Raw genomic sequence first — 19,681 nt, forward strand, 5'->3', positions numbered from 1 at the left:
TAGGGCCAGCTTGTCTCCCAGAATGGACAACCTTCTGATATAACCAAGTCTAGAGGCCTTGTCCACAACCCTGGACCCAAGCTGCATCCAGCAGAGAACCCAGACCTTCCTGACATCCATCCTAGGCAAAATTCTTTGGTGAGAACCAAAGGCCCTTCCCTGGAGGTCAGCCAGGTGGACATAGCCATGGATGGAGCCAATATGGTTTCGTGGGCAGCAAGGTGACCATGTCCCATGCTCTGCATTCTCTTGGCGTCATGGCAGAGAATATCTGCTCAGCTGGTGCTGGCACCAATGGAGTGTCTCTTTATGTCCTTTCCACTCTTAGGAGTCTTCCCTTAGAAGACTGCTCTGATCAAAGCTTAGTCTATTTTTAAGGATTACTTAAAGCTATAGATTTCATGTTTACTCAGATTCTTTACTGTCTGAGGCCATTTAACAGTCTTAGGGAATAGACAAACTGTTCTTGGTGTCTGAAAAACAGAGAAAGTCCAAAGACTCATTTTAACAGATGGTCCTATTCCTTTCTTACTCAGCCTTTGGAGCTAGCACTCATTTTCCTAGGACTAAACTCATTTTCCTTCTTCGGATGGTAAATTTCTATTCAAGTACTGCATTGCTCCATCCATCCAAGCACCTTGGGTCTATGGGTATGGACTTTTTCATTCAACTTTTTTTTCAACCAACATTTCTTGAGAATACTCACCTCTCCCATTATCAATTCCATCTACTTTCTGGTAAGGAATCATCTCTTCTTCTGTCCACTCTGTCACATCATCTTCTTCTACTTTCTTAGGAGCTCTGGATGGGAAATGTCCCTTTTCCCATAGGAATAAGCTAATTGACTGAGTTTTAGAACTGATGACCCCCTTTATAGTAATAGAGGTGCTGCTCTGTGACTCTTTTGTCCATGTTGTTCATTTTTGTGCACTAAGAAGACCACATTGTGCTTCCTTCTGGCTTACCTACCCAGTCTCCTTCCACGTTCCAACTCCTCTGTCTTGCATTGGTTCAGTGAAACAGGTTTGTGTGTCAAGAAGTCAAGATTCATGGGTAGAGGCAGGAGGTGGTAGGATAGAGATGATGGCATACTTGCTCCTCCTCTCAAAACAAACTAGACCCTGAGTTGCCATTCTGGCTTGTTTCCCTGGAATTCTGAGGAAGGTGGAGTGTCAGCTGTGTTACAAAATTCCCTACGGTGGAGGTAACCCCTGATTGGTGGCTGCTTTACTATGAATGCCTGGTAGGAGGCTGTAGTTTGGGTGTCCCCGACACTGGTAACTGCATATGACTTTTGTGGGGAATTATGTCAAGGTGGTATTGTGGCTCTCATCTCCTTCTTCCTGAGCTATCATCTGAGCGCTGAGAGATGAGCTCTGGACTAGGATATGGAGTGCAGCAAGGACTCACCTGCAGAAGTAAGCTGAAACTGCCTTGTGTAGACTGTGGCTCCTGTCCTAAATTCCCCTAAGTGAATCTAGTGCCAAGTGTACTCTCCTGTAGGTCTGTGAGTCTAAGTGTCTAGTTGAGCCTAAAAATAAATACACAGCTGGTGGACATTCCAGGCTCCACCTGACTATCCCTACTAGGGAGCCCATAAGAGGCTGATACTTTATAACCACTTATGTAGCACTGAGTGTTTTCCCCCAACTGGCCAGAACACTACAGAAGAGAGGTAAGTGACTGATACCTAAACTTTACCCTTGAAACCACCAACATCACTACTGATTATCATCACCAATATCAAAATCATCATCAATGCAACCATCACAAGAATCTGTTCGTGCATTTCAACTACTGTCCACATCTTTCACTCTCTTCTTTAGATCATATATTACTCTCTTTTTTATTTTATCTCCTAGAATTTTCTCCCTCTCCTAGAAAAACACTGAAATGAGACTCCTGCTCTGCTGCCTGAGTCAGCCTAAGACAAATCCTTCAGTATCAGTTTCCCCATCTAGAATAATGGGAAGAAAATTATTGCCCCTGGGGAAATGGTCTAACAACTGAATTAGCTCCACTTATAATCAACAAAATGATAGCACAGTCTAAACTCTTTAAAGGTGAGCTAGTCTAAATGTAAATATATCTGAACACTTTGGGATGGCACTCAAAGTACTTATGATCCCTATGCAGCCCCCTCTTGTCCAATGGCTATCTCCAGGCAGTCACTGGCTTGTCAGAGCAGAATGGACAGATCATGGTGTGGCTTTGCATCGTGGGAAATTATGTTTTCCTAAAAGCTTGGAAGAAATGAAAACTCTCAATATTTAGCTCACTGTCCTTCTTCCAGAAATTGGGTGATTGAGTGCCATATATATATGAAGAGAAAGAAGAGAAAGAATTTGAGAGATAGAAATGGGTTGGAGGAGGGAGACAAACCATAGAGACTCTTAATCTCACAAAACAAACTGAGGGTTGCTGGGGGGAGGCGGGTGGGGAGAGGGTGGTGGGGTTATGGACATTGGGGGAGGGTATGTGCTATGGTGAGTGCTGTGAAGTGTGTAAACCTGGCGATTCACAGACCTGTACCACTGGGACTAATAATAAATTATATGATTATAAAAAAAATATTTAAAAAAATGGAAAAGAAATGGGTTGGAGGGAGGCAGATGGAGAGAAGCCAAGAGGACGAGATGGTTCTGTGGAACCCTACTCAGAGGGAGATACTATGAGCAGGAGAGACCAGGGTGCCAGGAAGGCCCAAGCAGGGGTGCTAGGTGGCCCACAGACCCACATGGAGCAGGCCGGTTTGTGAGGCCTCTTCCTGTAAGTGGGCTCAAGTGCACTCAAAGTTGCAGGTAGCATCTGCATATGTTCCATAAGGTACACTGAAGACTCCTGCTGTCTGATGCAAGAAGATAACGGAAAGAGCACTGGACTGACAATCAGGAGAACTTGCTTCTATTCCCAGCTGAGCAATCCTGAGCAGATCACTTCCTTTCTCTGAGCCCCAGTTCTCTCAACTTCAAAACAGGAGTTGTACGGGTTGATCCCATGATCTCTTCTACATTTACTCATCTCAGTCTTCAAATCTATGAAGCCCTGAATGGCAGATGGCATTTATGCTCCTCTTTCCCTCCCATGTTCCCTTCAGGGAAAGAGGAATACGCTTCCCTCACCTACCCCCACACTGATGTTGGGCTCTTTGATGACTTGCTTTGGCCCATGGGCTGTGGAGGAGACAGTAAACCAGTATTGAGCAGAAGTTTCGAGAGGCCCTGCAAGTTTCCACCAGTCCTCTTGTGCTCTTGTAACTAGCTAGAAGGGTATACCCCAGCAGTCCCTGCCCTTTTAGCCTGGGCCCCAGCACAAGGAGCCACTCAGAGCGGGTTGGAACCCAGTACTTAGTCAGAAGCCAAGCCGACCAAGGCCAGCTGAGCCACAGCCATCATGCAGGCCTAGCCACAGGAAATAAATGCCTATTGTCCTGAGGCACAGCAGTACTGGAGTTGCCTATTACTGCAGCCAAAGCTGACTGATACACACACGACAGGAAAGCAAGTCTAGTCGAAGCACACATCAGGACCAGTCAAAAGCCTGCCTGAAGGAGAATGAAGGGCAGCTGGAGAGGCTCCTCCAGGCCCTCCGCTGCTGCCCTCCTTCATGCCAGAGCTGTACACTTCCATATGGAGACACACCTGGTTTCTGGCAGCCACCACCCATGCCTCAGTGGGGTAGGAAGGGGTTTTGGTGGAGGGGGAACTAAATTAGAAATGCTCAAAGTCAAATTCCTCCCCATTCACAGTCCTCTCTTCCACAGTCCTCCAAACCTGGGCCATCTGTCCAGGTGCCATAAAAGGGTGCTTTTAAAAAGGCTGTTGAACTCAGGGTGGATATATTGGTTTAGCTAGCAGAGAGAGGGAGCGAGACGCTAAGACAAGTATCCAAGTGCCAGCATCAATGGTCTCTGGCTGCTATAATCAGCATGTGAGTCTCCAGGCCTCTCTGACTCTGATATTAAAGAACCCCAAAGAAACTCACAAAGCATCCTCCCAGCCAAATTCTAGCTAATAGATGTTTTCCTGCCAAACAGAGCAGTGTAGCATATTTGATACAATATACAAACCAAAGCCCAGAAAACACAACTGTGGAACTTCAATGCTATCAGCACCATGGCCTAGGGGACAACCCGAGACTTCCAGGTTAGGCTGAATGACCAGTGCTTCATGTCCCTGAGAGAAAACCAGGACCTCAGTCACTTGAATGACAGCTCCAGAGTTGAAAACCAAAAGCATCTGTGTGGAAGAACAAAAAGACCCAAGCCTCCACCAATCAACCTAACTTAGTAGAAGAGGAAGGAACACAGATTTGGGACTGGTGTAAGGGAACAGGCAGGAATTAAAGTGGAGGGCTTCCAACTTTTTTTCTCAAACACTGAAGAGTTATTTAGAACAGAAACGTATGTAAGTGAATAAAAGTACCAAAACTCAAGGTGAAGCAAGGGTGAAGATTCGGAGCCTGTCTGCACTGCGTTCCATTGCCCACTCCCAAACTGGTTCCTGAAGCTGTGTGTGGAACATCGGGACAATATACAGTTTGGAAACCACCAGACTAGAGACATATGGGGCATTATAATCGGCTCATGGAAAGCTGAAGAAAAGGGGGGAGGGGCAGGTATCATGATGGCTATTTCTGGGCATTTTGCTGGGACGTGAATGGATTAAATGTATAGTCATCCCTTGTCACGGCTTGACAGCCATGGAGAACACAACAGAGAGGAGAGCTTCCACATTCTATTTGAGGCAGACAGACTGACCAACTGACCTTTCTCGTCTCCTTAGAGGCAATCCTCCTTATCCTTATCTTCAACTGGGCAAGAACAGATTTGCTTCGGAAAGATTTAGATCTTCCTCCTTGGCTTGCCTCCTCCCCTACCCCACTGACACCTCAAATCTAAAGTGTTGGCTCCTACCGAGCTTACAGCTCTCAAGCCTTGTGCTTCGACATTTCAGAGGGAGGGGTCCTGAGAGATTTGTCTAGCTCACCAGCATATGGCTCCCCACTTCCCATAGAGACAAACCCCCAGACCCACCTATGCACACCACATCCATGAATCCATACATCCCATAGCAGATCTGGAAGAGGAGGTCTTGGCGTTGCCATTTTGCTGAGGGACTGAAGGTTGACCAGATAAGCCAAGAGATACTGGCGATGAGGAAGAGGGAACCCAAGATGGCAGCTGCAATCTGAACCTTCTCAATGACCGTCAGAGAGATGGCCTGCCACTGCAAAGAAGACAAAGACAGGTTAGCTGTTGCTTGGATGCCCCTATCCCATTTCCACCCCATTCCCATCCCTTTTCCTTCTGCTGTCACAACCTCTTACCTCAGGTTTTGAATTTAATGCAAGGCTTTTTAACTAGGAACACAATGGTTATTGTTCCAACATTCTGAGTTTTATGTTCCCCTTTCATTATGGAGGAAACTGGTATCACACCAAACAGGCAGAAGTTATTGTAGGGAGGGGGTTCTGGGCAGCCGTGGCTGGGAAGGAAGGCCTTTATGATTGATTATGATGCAGACAAAGTGAAAGTATAGGCCAGTGAGGGTGGTATTCTGGGGCCCAGAATATTCTTTTCAGAGCAACACTATTTATTTTCACACTAATAGGGCCCAGGCCTTTTTTTTTTTTTAACTTATTTTCTACAACAACACCTGACATGTCATTTAATATAAATGCTAGCGATTACCAATTCAACAGACAAGGAGAGGACACAGGATGTGGGGGAGAGAGAAGAAAAAAAATATACTTTACTATCTGTGAATGCTGAGATTTCATTTTTTAACAGAAAAAGCATTATGCTAACAGCAGTATTGATGGACAGATTGAAGGCTGGGGTGTGGGTGGGCTTTAACTCTGAAATTCTATGATTCTATGGCTGGCCTTAGTAGCACCTAAATGTGCCTGGAGTTGGATTTTAGTTTGGGAATTATTCATGCTCTCACTCAATAAATATGTACTCTGCTAGGTGCTGGAAATAAAGCAGTAAGCAAAAACATATAAGATTTCTGTCCTCATAGAATTTATAGTCTAGGGAACACAGATGATCAAATAATGTATTTACAGCTATAGTTCATCAGGCATAAGTGATGGAGGTAGATAGAACTATGAGAGCCTTTGATAGGCAGATTTGACTTGTCAAAAGAAGCAATGCTTGAGTTGAGGAGGAGTTCAGGCAAAGAGAGGAGGGAAGAGTGCTCTAGGCAGAGGAGAAAGCATGTGCAAAGGTCCAGTGGTGGAAAAAAATATATATAGTGAGTATGGAAACCTGGAAGAAGACCAGAAAGGGTGGAGCAGAGAGAGCAAAAGGGAGTGTGGGGTAAGACAGCTGGAAAAATAAGAAGAGGAGACCATGTAGAATCTTGAAGAATATGCACAGAATTTTGGCTGTGTCCTATGAGTAAATAGGATGCTCTGGAACGGTTTTAAGCAGGGAAGTAACAGGATTGCATTTGGGAAGCTGGAGTGCAGTACCATCTTGTGATTGTCGGGATTTGTGTAAAGCCCAGAGAATACCCCCAGCAGGCGTTTCAGCCTGAACTCCCCAGAAAAACCAGACAACATTCCATCTCCCAACAGCGAGTCCTTCTTCCACACTAAATGGCCTGGATGCAAACACTCATTCTGGCTCCAGGATAACTGACCAGCAGCTCCTAAGGAATGGTAACCATTGGAATACATTCCACTTGTTGTTCTAGATGTAGGACATCAGCCTTTACCTTTAATTGTACAGATAGCATCCTACTCCAGGCAATCAGGCCTTTCAATTTTCCACTGCTTCCTCCAGCCTGGGTCTACACAGAGCAAGGGAATTTTCCAGAAGGTGGTCTGAACCTACAGACTCCTCTCAAATACTAGACCACAAATGCTTCCTCTAGAGCCTGCCTCTCGTCTAGGAAGAGGGTTCCTGATGGAGCTTTTTGGTTTGACCACTGAGTCATCAATAACCTTCACTTCCTCCTGCTCCAGACTTCAAAACCCCCAAATATAGAGGCACAGAAAGTGCCTTAGTCCCTAAAGCCACCCTAGTGCCTGGTCCCCCAGTGAACTGTAGAACCTCAGTCGCTGACTGCGGTCTGAAGCATGATGAGAAAGGAACAGGGTGGGGTGCTGTAGACAGGCTTTCCTCCTGTGTGTCCCACGGGAACCTCTAGGAAATGAGTGGGGAACAGAGCTGCAAAGAGCGAGAGAGAACAAGACAGCTCTGAGACCTCCAAGGGAGGCTGGGAAGGGGAGAAGAGCTCCAGAGACTCTGCTACCCCCAACACTGGGGCTTCATTCCTAACAAGGTTCTGATCCCAGTATCATGATCCCAGTATTCCTAAGGAGGTTCCGATCCCAGTATCCCCCCTGGACTGCAGCACCAGGACCGGCTGTTTCCTTTGACCCCAAGAAGGGGCACTGAGCAAGGGAGGGGTCAGGACCCCGTTCTGGCTGAGCTCTATTGCAGCTTACAAAGTGTCACCTAGGAGAAGTCAGTAAGTCATAAGGACCGTTAGTTTTCCCTTTCATAAAAACAGAAATAACTGGCCCTTCTCACTCCCTAGAGTACTGTGAGGTTGAATGAAAGAATTCCTTGAAGGGGACGAGCAGCTGTCATTTCCACTCTTCAGTATGTTTGAGCGAAAATACAGTGACGCATGTCCAGGTGGGACATTCCCAAATGCACTCAGCCAAGCCATGCCTATGCACGGAAGGTCAGAGCAATGAGACCCTCTGTGCAAGCCCACCCCGCCAAGGTAACTGTGAGCAAATTGTCCCTCCACTGTGTCATCTGTGAATTGGGAAGAACAGTGCCCACAGCCCTAGGTTGTTTTCGGTATTAAATGAGATAATATATGTGAAGACTTAGAGTGACTCGCCCCCAGGGAGCACTAACTAAATGTTTGTTTATATAACTATAGTTCAGTTGCAGCAGAGAGAGGGTGAGGAGCAGCCAGAAAGCCCCAAGGCCAACCCGAGATTCCTTTCTCCATGGCTTTTCTGCTAGAAACTGAAACTTGCGGATTGTCACTGAAATAATGTGCCATGGCGGGCGCTATTTCTCACAACTTTGGATGAGGTTTGGCCCGCGTGTTGGAGGACCTGAGACGTGGGTGAAGTGCCCCCGCTCTGACAGCAGAAGCTTGTCACCCTGGGGCCCTCTCCCCGCGCCCCCCCTACTCCGCCATGGAGACTCTTGCTTGCAGGAGGGGCCCCCTGTTGCGTCCCTGACGGTAGGTGCTTCCGCTGACTGTAGGAGCTCGATCTGCTCCACAGTAGCCATCCTACTCTTGCCTGGGCCTGAGAAGCCCAGGACACACAGCTGGGACAATCTGGACCACAACCACACAACACTGCCACTAGGCCAAACTACTTCCTTCTTCTGGTGCTATCTGGAAAAGTGCAGTGGCAGTTACTGAGCACACATCATGCATTTCCAGGAGCAACAGAATCAGAGGGAGTCCCCAGGGCTTAGAAACTCATAGTGAAAGGCATGTTAGTCACTTAAATTCATGAATCAGTGTTGTCAACACAGCCATTTGCTCACCATACTTAAGAGATCAGAATAACCTTTTCTTTTTTCTTTCTTTCTTTTTTTTTTTTTTACTCCCGGGGATGGGGGGGATGATCCCTAAATGGTTTTTCATTTTATGAGTCAAGATCTGGTGCCTGTTTATGAGCCAAGGGGTTATTTTGGGGTGGGCCTGTGGATCCAGACTCTGACCCTTTTCCAAGTCTCGAAAGAGCTGCGAAGAGAGCAAACGCAGCCCAGAGGTCATGGAATCAGCAGTCTCACAACCTGCTACTTGAAGACACTTGGAGATTTGAAATGAATGACCAAAGATGGGACCAGCACCTGGAGAGGCCCCTCTCATTCTAACCCTTCCTCTGAGGTGTCTGGGAGTTTTAAGGCCTCCTTCCAGAAGTGACGCCCCCTGCTGGCCCACAGGCATGTCCTAGCGCAGACACACACACACACACACACACACACACACACGCACACCCACACACACACACACGCGCACTCATTCCTGGCTCCAGGCTTCCGGCTGCCCCTGCACAGGAAGCCTCCAGCCCCACAGTCACACCACCCCCTCGCCCCCCTGGGCTGGCAGAATCCACTCTTTCCCTCCCCCCAAAAAAGGAGGAGCGAAGCGGCTCATTGCTTATGGGGCAACCCGATCGGCTGACCCCGCATAGGTGCAGGTATTTTCAGAAGCGAAGTGCTCTCTATATGCGAGTGCACCGCGCAGGGAAAGCAGTTGGGTTTGGAGGATTTACGAGGTGGAGTAGGGCCCACCAGCCGCGCTGGGGATGAGGGATGTGTCAGGGTAGGGCCAGAGGGTGGGGGAGGATGGGGGTGCAGCCCTGTCCCAATCCCTGGAATCCGTGTGACAGACCCCACCCCCGCCTGGCCGCTCTTCCCTTGCCGCTGATGGTAGCCCCTTCTCAGTCCCTCCTTTTCCTTCTTTCCATTCTGTTTCTCGCTGCCTCCCTCTCCTGTCTCTTCTCCATTTTCCTCTGGCCCCCGTCACATGGGAGTGTGGTCTGTGGGCCAGCAGCATCAGCATCACCCAGAAGTTGTAAGAAACGCAGAATCTAAGGCCCAGCCCTGGACTCCTGAGTCACAGTCTGCATTTTAGCAAGATTCCAGGTGAACTGGATGCACCTTAAAGTCTGGGGTGGGCCACTGAGTCTGCTCCTTATTTCTGCTTTTTCCTCTCTTAGCTTTCCTCAGTCTTTCTCCTACACCTCTCACCCTTCATCTTTTTTCCATCCTACTCTCATCTGCCCTCTTCCTTTTATTTTCCTCCCTGCCTCCCCACCCTTCCTTCCATGCACCCATCTATCCATCCACCCACCCTTATACCCATCTATCCATCCATCCTTCTTTCCGTCTATCCATCCACTCATCCATCCATCCCTTAGCTCACTGATCCTGTCTACCATCTACTTCTCCACACTTTTTTCCTTCTAAATCTTCCTTCTATCTCTGCCCCATCCCTTTCTCTTCTTGCTAAGGCTGAGGAGAAAACACAAGAGCTCTCTCATCCCATCTGCCCGCATGCCACGGCAATCGTGCCCAACTAGCCCATCTTGTTCCTTTTCTCCACGCTAGAGAAACCATTCTCCCGCCCCGGTCATACCTGCAGAGGATTTTTTGTGCTTATGGCAATGACGTGGTACTTGTAGTAGCACAGCTCGCAGCTCCAGCAGCCCCGCTCGCTGATCCACTTGATGAGGCAGGGCTGGTGCGTGCACTTGACGGAGCCATCACAGCGGCACGGGCTCAGCAGCTCCCCCTGCAGGAGAGAGTCAGAAGGTGGTGAGTTCTGGATCTGAAGTCTGGCAGGTGGGTGGCGGCTGGAGTGGTGGTTTGGGCCACTGAGGTAGGACAGACCACACCACTTAAACTGGTCACTGGCTTTGATGGGAAGCACCAGAATCCACGGGGAACAGGGGAGTCAGGCAGCTTCAGAGCACTCAACTAGCATTTTGGTGCCTTGGCTCCCATTGGGTGCTGCCCAAATCCTAGGGTGCCTGTGAAATGAGTGGGTCGATTTTTATGGAAGCCCTCTGCCATCCAAAGCCCCCTGTCAGCCTGATGGACTTCTCTGTAAAGGGGTCTCAAACTCAGATGCTCTCAGAGCCAGAAAGACCATGCAAGTGACACAAGGCAGCTAGTAGGGACTGGGGCCAATCTAAGGCCCAGACCCCAAGTTAAAGGGACAGCCACCATTAGCTCCATCCCACTGTACACATGGGAATCTGGGTGACAATTTTTATGTAAAGCCTCCCAATAGTGAAATGTCAACAACAAAAGCGGGTCTTCTAAATATATTGTGAGCATAATTTGGTCCAAGTTTGGAGCCTTTGTACTCCCCTGCAGGCCAGCACATGGAGACCCCTGTCCCTCTGTGAAGCCTTCTGCCCTGAGTCTCTGGTTGGCAAAAGCTTGGCAGGTGGGGACAGGGCTGAACCCAGGTACCTAAGAGGTGGGATGTGTATCCCTGCAGGCATGAACTTGGGGCCTGGCTGGGAGTGGATGCGAAGCCTAGTCTGGGCAGGTCTGGAAGCAGAGAGGCAGAGGACCCGGCCCAGCTAGATGGCGTGAGTGGATCACAGAGATGGGCTTAGCCTCCTGTATACCCTGTGACAACATGTGCATGACCATGACTGAAGCTGGTGGGCTTTGGCTTCCTGCCAGACCTGACATGGTGGCCTGAAGTGTCTCCATGAGCCTCCACAACCCCTTTCCTTTCTCTCTCCCCTCCCTTTGCCCTCTCTCCCCTCTGTGTTGTCTTTCCCCCTCCCAGCCCAGAGTCCATGGTTTCTGCTTGCTAAATCCAACCGACTCAACTCCTTCATTTACTTTCCTAGAGATTTAAGCAGTTGGGCCCACCCACCTCCCCCAACCTGGGCTTTCTTCTGACTTACTCCAGGGTTCCCTTTCTCCTTACTTCCTATACCCACCTGCCCACCCCCACTTCATTTATTCTGGACCCAGCCCTTCCATCTCTCTCCTGCCAAAGGACCCAGAAGATGGTCCTGACCCCCGAACTGGTGTGTTTGCAATTTGGTCACTTAAACCGTATCCCTGCTAATCTGGAGGTTCCATCCTTCGAGAAACCACATCTTGCTCCCAGTTTTGGATAAGCAAGCACAGAAGCACCTGACCTATAAAACATATTTAATCATGTTCTTTGCCGTAGACTGCAGAACCAGCTGTTTCCTCCAAAGATGCATAGAATCATCTTTCCCTTCCAATTCACCCCCTGTCACTCAAAGACCCCACCTTGGCCTGGATGAGGTCTAGAATATTCTTATATTGGTCTGTCTGTCAAACTGCTTCTCATCTTCACCATAGTTCCAATGCCACCTCCTACAGGGAGTCGCCCCAGGTTGAGTCTTCTGCAGGTTGAGCTCAGTGCTTTGATCTCTAAGCACCTTTTGCAGAGTGCCTTGGGTATATACGTGTTAGAGCACTGAGCACATCCTTGTAAGGACTTGTGAGTATGCCTCTCTAATGTTCAGAGAAGCTCTGGAAGGCAGGGATCAGGGGTGGTTCATCTTTGGACACTATCCCCTCAATGCCTCACCCTACTCCCTGAAGGCCCTCAACAACAGCTGTGTTTGAATGAGTAAATGAAAAAATTAATCAAGTGTCTGCTCAGGTTCCCTGCACTGCCCTGAAGAACGGGGATGAGATGTCTGCTCCATGAGAATGGGAACCATGTCCATTGGTGGACTTCCAGACCCCCGCACCTTGCTCAGTGCCCAGCACTCAGCATATGTACGTGCCATAAATGAACTTGGTAGCAGAAATGCTCAGAGTGCCTCATCTCTGTAAACCCTTCCCAGTTCCCCACTCCACTCCTCCAGTATTGACAGGCCCCCTTCACTGTAGCTCTCACCTTTTTCATACCCACTGTTGTAGCACTTCTCCCATTTCTCTCTGGGTTCCTGCACCATGATCGCTTACAGGGACAATACTTATCTAACTTTCCATCCTTAGCACCTAGTGCAGTGCCTGAAGCAGATCCTCCTTGCAGTGTTGATGGCAAAATGCATTCCTATCTCTTTGATGAACAGGAAGTTTTGCTCCCCGAGGACATGGCCAGTTCTGGCACCTGGTGGACAGCCATGGTGCCTAGGAGAGTAGAAGAGGCAGGAGATGCCCAAATTGCTGGGCACCTGCCACAGCCTTCCAGGTCTAAGGGCACTGGGTAGTGAGTAGTTGCTGTGTAACTCAGAGAAAGAACTAGGAGGGAGTGAGCAGAGAGAGGTGCTGGGGGAGAGGCAAAAGCCCTCATTATTCATGGCAGCCTTTCCTGGGCTCATTAATTCTAACAGGATGAGCTGGGTTTGATTAATCGGGTTGTCAAGCAGCCATGTCAAATTGCCAATGAAGTAGGAGACATGACTTCCGGTCCCTGGCAACGCCAGACAGAGAAGACTGAACTCCTTGCTTCCAAGCGGCAGTGGGGAGACAGGGCAGAAAGGGCTGTTGGCTCTGCACAACCGATGACAAGACCTGGGCTCTCCGACATGACTCAGGAAGGGTGACCACACCACTAGCGCTCCCTGGGGGCCCCGGACCCCCACACAATAAGTGGGGACAGGGACAGCATGACTCAGCCTGGTCCCAGTGCCTGGCTATGGGGCCTAGAGGCCAAACGGGTGCTGTCTCCCTGGGGACTCCTCGTCCCCCAGAACCAGACAATGAAGAAGACAGAATAGGAACTCATTTCAGGTGCTGCAAAGATTAGAAAGCAAGGACACCAAAACTGTTGGAAAAGTTTCACTCTGATGAAGGAAGCAATCCAGGATTTGGGCAAAAAAATAGTAAATCTGGAAAGATGTTATTTTAACCTTGGCATTTACATAAGTTTTGTATTTTATGATCTAGTATATTTTTATGTACATTTGGGAGAAGGGCCATAATTCTCTTTATGTTTAAGGCTTGTAGGAAGCCTTAACGTGGACGCTTTTCTGTCTTTGACGGGTCAGGCCTGTGTGTCCTCAAGCGCAGGAGAAGTGGAACTGAGCCAGTGGCCCGACTTCATGAAGATGAGCTCTGCAGTCAATTCCATTGAAAGCTGGAGTGTTGGAGCCGGGAAACGGAAGTGGTGAACATCTCTGAGGCCAGGAAGAGGAAGGTTCAATGACCAGCTGCGGGTCACTCAGCGGGCCGGTGGCATGGCCGGAACGGGAAGCCTGGTCTTTCTGACACCAAACACCACGTGGCTTACCACCCCTCTCTGTTCATCCCCCCTGGGCCCTCTGTCCCACCCCCACCCCTCCCACACCCCTGCCTGCACCCTCCGCCCCCCAGCCCCTCCGCCAAGTTTCTTATGCCTGCTAGCTGCACATGGTCTCTTCTCCCTGCACCGAGACCAGAACTTGGCACTTGTCTTCCAGGATTCGGGCTGCTCCTGTGTGTCCCGCAGAGCCCAGCATGTCACAGGTGCACAATCTGGAGTGTGTGCTGATGGGAGGGGCCCCAGGGTATGGCAGAGCATGGCCCCCCCACCCCTGGCCCAGCTCCTGAGGCTCCAGCCCTCGGGCTGGGGCGATCATTACCATCTTTTTTTGGGTAATTTTTATTTTACATTTTTTTAATTAATTAATTAATTTATTTATTTATTTATACCATCCTGTCTGCTGAGCTCCGCAAACGCCACACATCAAAGAGGATTGTTAATTGCAAAGGGCACCAGACACTCCTCAATGATCTGCTCGGGGCTCTGGGGCCCAGGAAATGGCTAAGGCAAGAAAACTCAGGTCTTCTCAAAGCCCCCGGCCTCCAAGGGACAGCATGTGGGGGAGGAATGCAGAGCATGTTTTCGGAGATGGACTCTTTAGGTTTGAATGCCTCTTCATGCTCACCAGCTGTGCAGACTTTCGCAAGTCCCTCACGCTCTCTGAGGCTTCTTTATCTTTCTGCTGCAGGCAACTCTTGCCCCCTCTGAGGGTGGCTGTAAGGATTGAGTGCGGTCACGCCCACAGAAGTGCTGGAGACAGCGCCTGGCACAAGTAAATCCTTCTGGGCGAGTTTTACAATTGTAACTCACGTTACCATGAGGACCTCAATTGCATAGTTTTCTTCCTACTACAGCTCCATTTTATTCCCTACTGGGAGGAGGGAGCCATGCCTTCGGTAAAGTTCAACAGAGCACCGGAGAGAGGGGAGTCCACCCCTGTGACATGGGTAAGGGGTCACAACACAGATCTGCCAGCTCACGGCCCAGGACTGTCCTCTGTGTCATGAGGGGGACGCTGAGAGCACTGGGAGTGGAGGGCGGGGCTCTTCCCTTCCCTGGGGATGCTGAGCAGAAGAGCACGGGCCTCTTGGAGGGGTAAAGTGGGGTCATGCTAGAGGCAGGAGGCAGGACCAGCTGATCCGCAGCCCTTGGTGACAGCTGAGCTGGTGTGTGAGGAAGAGAACAGGACGGATTCTCCTCGCTGCCAATGACACAGAAAGCTGCAGGTGCAAGACTCCAGTGGTTTCTCCATTCACAGATTTCTTTCTGTTTGTTTCTCGCTTGCTTCAATTCTTCCCTGTCTCAATCTGAAAAGGCTCACTTCTGAAGTCCTTAGGTTACCTGGTTGCCATGGTAGTGGCAGGTAAGCCAAGATTTCCCCTGCCACCCACACGGGCACCGGGCATTCCTGCCACGGAGCAGAAGGAAACAAATACAGTCTAGTGACGCAAAGACTCCAGCCCTGCTGCGGTTTGCAGCTCCAGAAGATCCAAACAAAGGAGACAACAGGAACCCTAGCCTGGGGGTGCAGCCTGGGGGCATCTTCCTCTACTGACACTCAAATGGTGGTTAAGAGCTTGGACTCTAATCTTAGGAAGTCTCAGGTATATCCAGGCTCTTACAATCTGTGTGACGCTGAGAAAGTTGCTTAACCTCTCTGGGCCTCATTCAGTCATTCCTTATTCATCAGATATTCATCTAGTATGTTCCAAGTTCTGTTCTAGGTGACAAGTATACAGCAGTGAGTGGAACTGACCAAAATTGTCTAGTAGAGAGAGGCAGACAATAAAAAATATAAAAAGACTACAAGTACCTAAGATGCTATCATGTGCACCCTCTTACACTGTTGGTGGGAATGCAAGTTGGTGCAGCCACTTTGGAAAACAGTGTGGAGATTCCTCAAGAAATTAAAAATAGAGCTTCCCTATGACCCTGCAATTACACTACTGGGTATTTACCCCAAAGATACAGATGTAGTGAAAAGAAGGGCCATCTGTACCTCAATGTTTGTAGCAGCAATGGCCACGGTCACCAAACTGTGGAAAGAACCAAGATGCCCTTGAACGGACGAATGGATAAGGAAGATGTGGTCCATATACACTATGGAGTATTATGCCTCCATCAGAAAGGATGAATACCCAACTTTTGTATCAACATGGACGGGACTGGAAGAGATTATGCTGAGTGAAATAAGTCAAGCAGAGAGAGTCAATTATCATATGGTTTCACTTATTTGTGGAGCATAACAAATAGCATGGAGGACAACGGGAGATGGAGAGGAGAAGGGAGTTGAGGGAAATTGGAAGGGGAGGTGAACCGTAGAGACTATGGACTCTGAAAAACAATCTGAGGGTTTTGAAGGTGCGGGGGGTGGGAGGTTTGGGGAACCAGTTGCTGGGTATTAGAGAGGGCACGGATTGCATGGAGCACTGGGTGTGGTGCAAAAACAATGAATACTGTTACGCTGAAAAGAAATAAAAAAAAAAAGTTGCTATCATGTGTTATGCAGAAAAATTAGCAGGGGAAAGGAAAATAGAATACCAGGAAAGGGGCAGGGTGAGATTCTAAATAAAGTGGCTATGAAAGGCCTCACCAAATGGGGACATTTGTGCGAAGACTTGAAGGTCAGGGTGCAAACCATGAGGATATCTGGGGGCTGAATATTTCAGTGCAAAGGTCCTGAGGCAGAAGCATGCCTGGCATGTTGTAGGGACACCAAAGAGGCTTGAGTGTCTGGGGTAAAGTGAGTGAGGGAAAGAGGAATAGGAGATGAGTTCAGAGACATAATAAGGATGAAGAATGAGGGACAAATCAGGAGAGGCTTGTGGGCCATTGTAAGGACTTTGCCCTTACTGTGAATGAGATGGGAAATCATGAGCGTTTTGAGGAGAATAATGTGACCCGACCATGTTTGACAGGATCCCTTTGGCTGCTGTCTTGAAAACAGACTAGACAGAAGAGCCAAGGAGAAAGACAGGAGGCTGTTGCAGGCTTCCGGATGGGTGATGATGGTGTTTCGGACCTGTATGCATGCAGCGAGGGTTCTGCAAAGTGGTCCATTTCTAGATACATTTTGAAGACGCAAATAACAAGATTTGCTGATGGATTAGATGGGTGGATGAGAGGAAGGAAAACAAGGATGAGGCTGATTTTGACCTGAGCCGTGAGAAGGATGGCAAATTGCTCTCATTTGAGATGGGAAAGATTGAGGGTACAGCAGGTTTTAGAGGTCAGACTGGAAGCTGAGTTTTGGACATGTCGTCTTCGAGATGCCTGTTAAATAGGCATCAGAGACTGCAATAGATCCTAGTCTGGAGTTTAGGGGAGTGGTCCAGGTTCAAGACCTCAATCTGAGAGTCATTGACATACAGACGGTGTTTAAGGCCATGAGCCTGGGTGAAATCACCAAAGGAGCAAGTGTGGGTAGGGGAAGGGTGGGATACCATGGCTGCTTCCTGAAGGACGCCAACATGTCAGAAATTGGGAGATGGGAAAGTACTAGGAGAAGGGACTGAGAGGGAAGGTCAGTGAGATAAGAAAGGAACACTCCAGTGGTTTCTCCATTCACAGATTTCCACAATGTGTGGAACATGTGTGTTCCAACAGTGAAACAAGAAGACAACATGCTTCCAAAAAAGGGGGCCATCAGCCTTGTCAAATGCTGCTGATGGGTCAAGTTGGATGAGAATTGAGAATTAACCATAGATCTGGCAAGTTTTCCTTGATTTATTCATTAAATAATATGAATATTATTTAATAATATGAAGCAAAGTCATGGGCTGAGAGTGAAGGTGGGGAAGGTGGTGTTGGAGGTCTGAGAATTGGTATAAAATAGTCCATCTGGGGGAGTTTAAGAGTGATTAGACTGGAGTAATAAGGTATGATTGCTGGCAGCATGGAGGGTCCTTTCTATTACTACCCTCCTCCCCCATCTGTGAGACTGGGGGTGGAGGGTAGTAAGGAAATATATTTAGCACCACGCCTGGCACATGGTAAACTCTCGGCAAATGCTGGCTGTCATGTAAGGGGTTATCAGAGGGGTTATAGCAGAGCTCCTTCTCTCTAAGCCCACCTTCACACCTACTTCCAACGTTGATCAATTTCCTTACTTTTTCTCTTCCCCCTTTAAGTAACATTCTCCTATTAATAAGCCTAATGTTATAAACACTTTACAATTCTAACAAAGTGCTTTCATTGACATTCTACCACCTACTACTTCAATAACCAAATGAGGCTAATGATTACTTCTCCTGTTTTACAGATACAGAAACCCACTCAAAGAGGCTCTTACTTGCTCAAGAGAAAGGCAGAGGAAGGCTCTGAAACCAGTTCTGTCCATCAGGCTATACCCACCACATCTCTGCCACTCTAGCGTCACTAGCTCGTCTCCTCTTCTCCTGCCCCCAGCAGTCTGTTCATCAGATCCTTACTTTTCCAGCTCCCAACAGACAGCTGACCTTGTGGGCTTCCCCCATAAACATATAAACACAAAGGCAGAAATCCTTGTCCCCTTTTCCCCTTTCCTCAGAAATCAATTTCAGGCAGTATTCACTGGGTAGTAATTGATGTGGTAGTGGGGAGGTCAGGCTAACCTCCCCCTCACTTCCTCCTCACACTCCAACCCCTGGCAGATCCTCCCCATCGGATACTGCTTAAGTCAAAATTAAGAGAGAGAGATTTTTGTAAGCAGAGTAATAGATTAAAGTTTTCTCTGAGATGCAGTCTAGATTAATAAGGAAAGTTACAATTGCCTTACAATGCTCCACTGGGAAGACACAGAGGACCTAAAGCCTTAAAATCAGAATTTCCCCTCCAGGGTAGACCCAGAAGCCATGTGTCCTTGGTTGGGGGAAGAATGGACATAAGAGTAGAAGTAGTTCATTGGGATAGTGGTGAAGAATAAAGAGCAAGTGTGGGTAGGAAAAGGGAGGAATACCAAAGAAAGGAGGGACTCCCCAATGTCCATTATTGGATGGACATTGGATAGGATGGATAGTTGACTTGGTAGGGAAAGAAATGTTTTGTACCATTCCCCACACTCCACATACTTGGAGGATCAACCAACAGAAAGGCTCATCAATAACACATCTTCCATCTGTACAGATGCATCATGGTCCATGATGTTGGCCAACTGTTTATGTAGCCGTGATCTGGATTGGTGGGGGAGGGGTGGGGAGAACGGCGACAAAGCAGGAGCACAGTAGGGCTAGTGCCTTGAAGGAAAACCTGGAAGATTCCAGGCATCTTTTTCAGGAGGCCAGGCAACCATCTCTTGATTCCAGAGACCTACAAGAGGCCAATGGATCCTGGTATTAGGATCAAGAGAAATGACCTATCATGAAGACCTTCTTAACAGCAAAGGTTGTGGTCAAGAGATGAATAGGAGAGAGTGTGACTCCTCTGCCCTGAACTGTGATAAAGCAAGCTTCCCCTTATCTATGGAGGCAGGCAAGATGACTTCAGAGATCCCCATGGCCCTAGAATCCATTATTATACACAGATAGGCAATTCTGAATTCTCTGTATATTGTGCCAGGCAGTGTCTAGGCAGATCTATGTTTTCTGCCTGGAGCCCTTTCAGGCCCATCTTCTTGCTCTGTCTCCCAACCAGAGCATGTAGCTTGCCCCGTTCCCAGCTCACTTCCACACTCAGCGGTGCCAGAGCCAAACCTCAGCTTCTGGAGACTAACAGTGTGTCAACACATGTGCAAGGAAATCCATAATTGTTGCAAGATAATTTGATTTTAAAAAGAAAGAACTCTATTACTAAGTAGGAAAAAAAAAAGATTTAAGGCCTTAATGAGCTGTAGTTATCTACACTAAATCCAATTAACCACATAATTATTTCTAGTTCTGCTCTCACACCAGCAGCTTAATTTCACACACACACACACACACACACACACACAAACACACACAGAAACGTGTGTA

General features: G+C 48.3%; 1 protein-coding gene across 1 annotated transcript in view; it reads right to left on the minus strand.

Annotated features, from left to right (window-relative positions):
- MARCHF4 (membrane associated ring-CH-type finger 4) overlaps positions 1–19,681 on the minus strand; it is a 105,852-nt gene that overhangs the window by 14,766 nt on the left and 71,405 nt on the right. The window contains exons 2-3 of the mRNA XM_032847458.1: positions 10,134–10,289; positions 5,036–5,228 (exon numbers count right to left, since the gene is read on the minus strand). Coding sequence (XP_032703349.1) covers positions 5,036–5,228; positions 10,134–10,289 — 349 coding nt within the window. The remainder of the gene's footprint in view (positions 1–5,035; positions 5,229–10,133; positions 10,290–19,681) is intronic.

Source organism: Lontra canadensis, unplaced genomic scaffold, assembly GCF_010015895.1.
Source record: "Lontra canadensis isolate GAN:19392208 unplaced genomic scaffold, GSC_riverotter_1.0 scaffold188, whole genome shotgun sequence".
NCBI lineage: Eukaryota > Metazoa > Chordata > Mammalia > Carnivora > Mustelidae > Lontra > Lontra canadensis.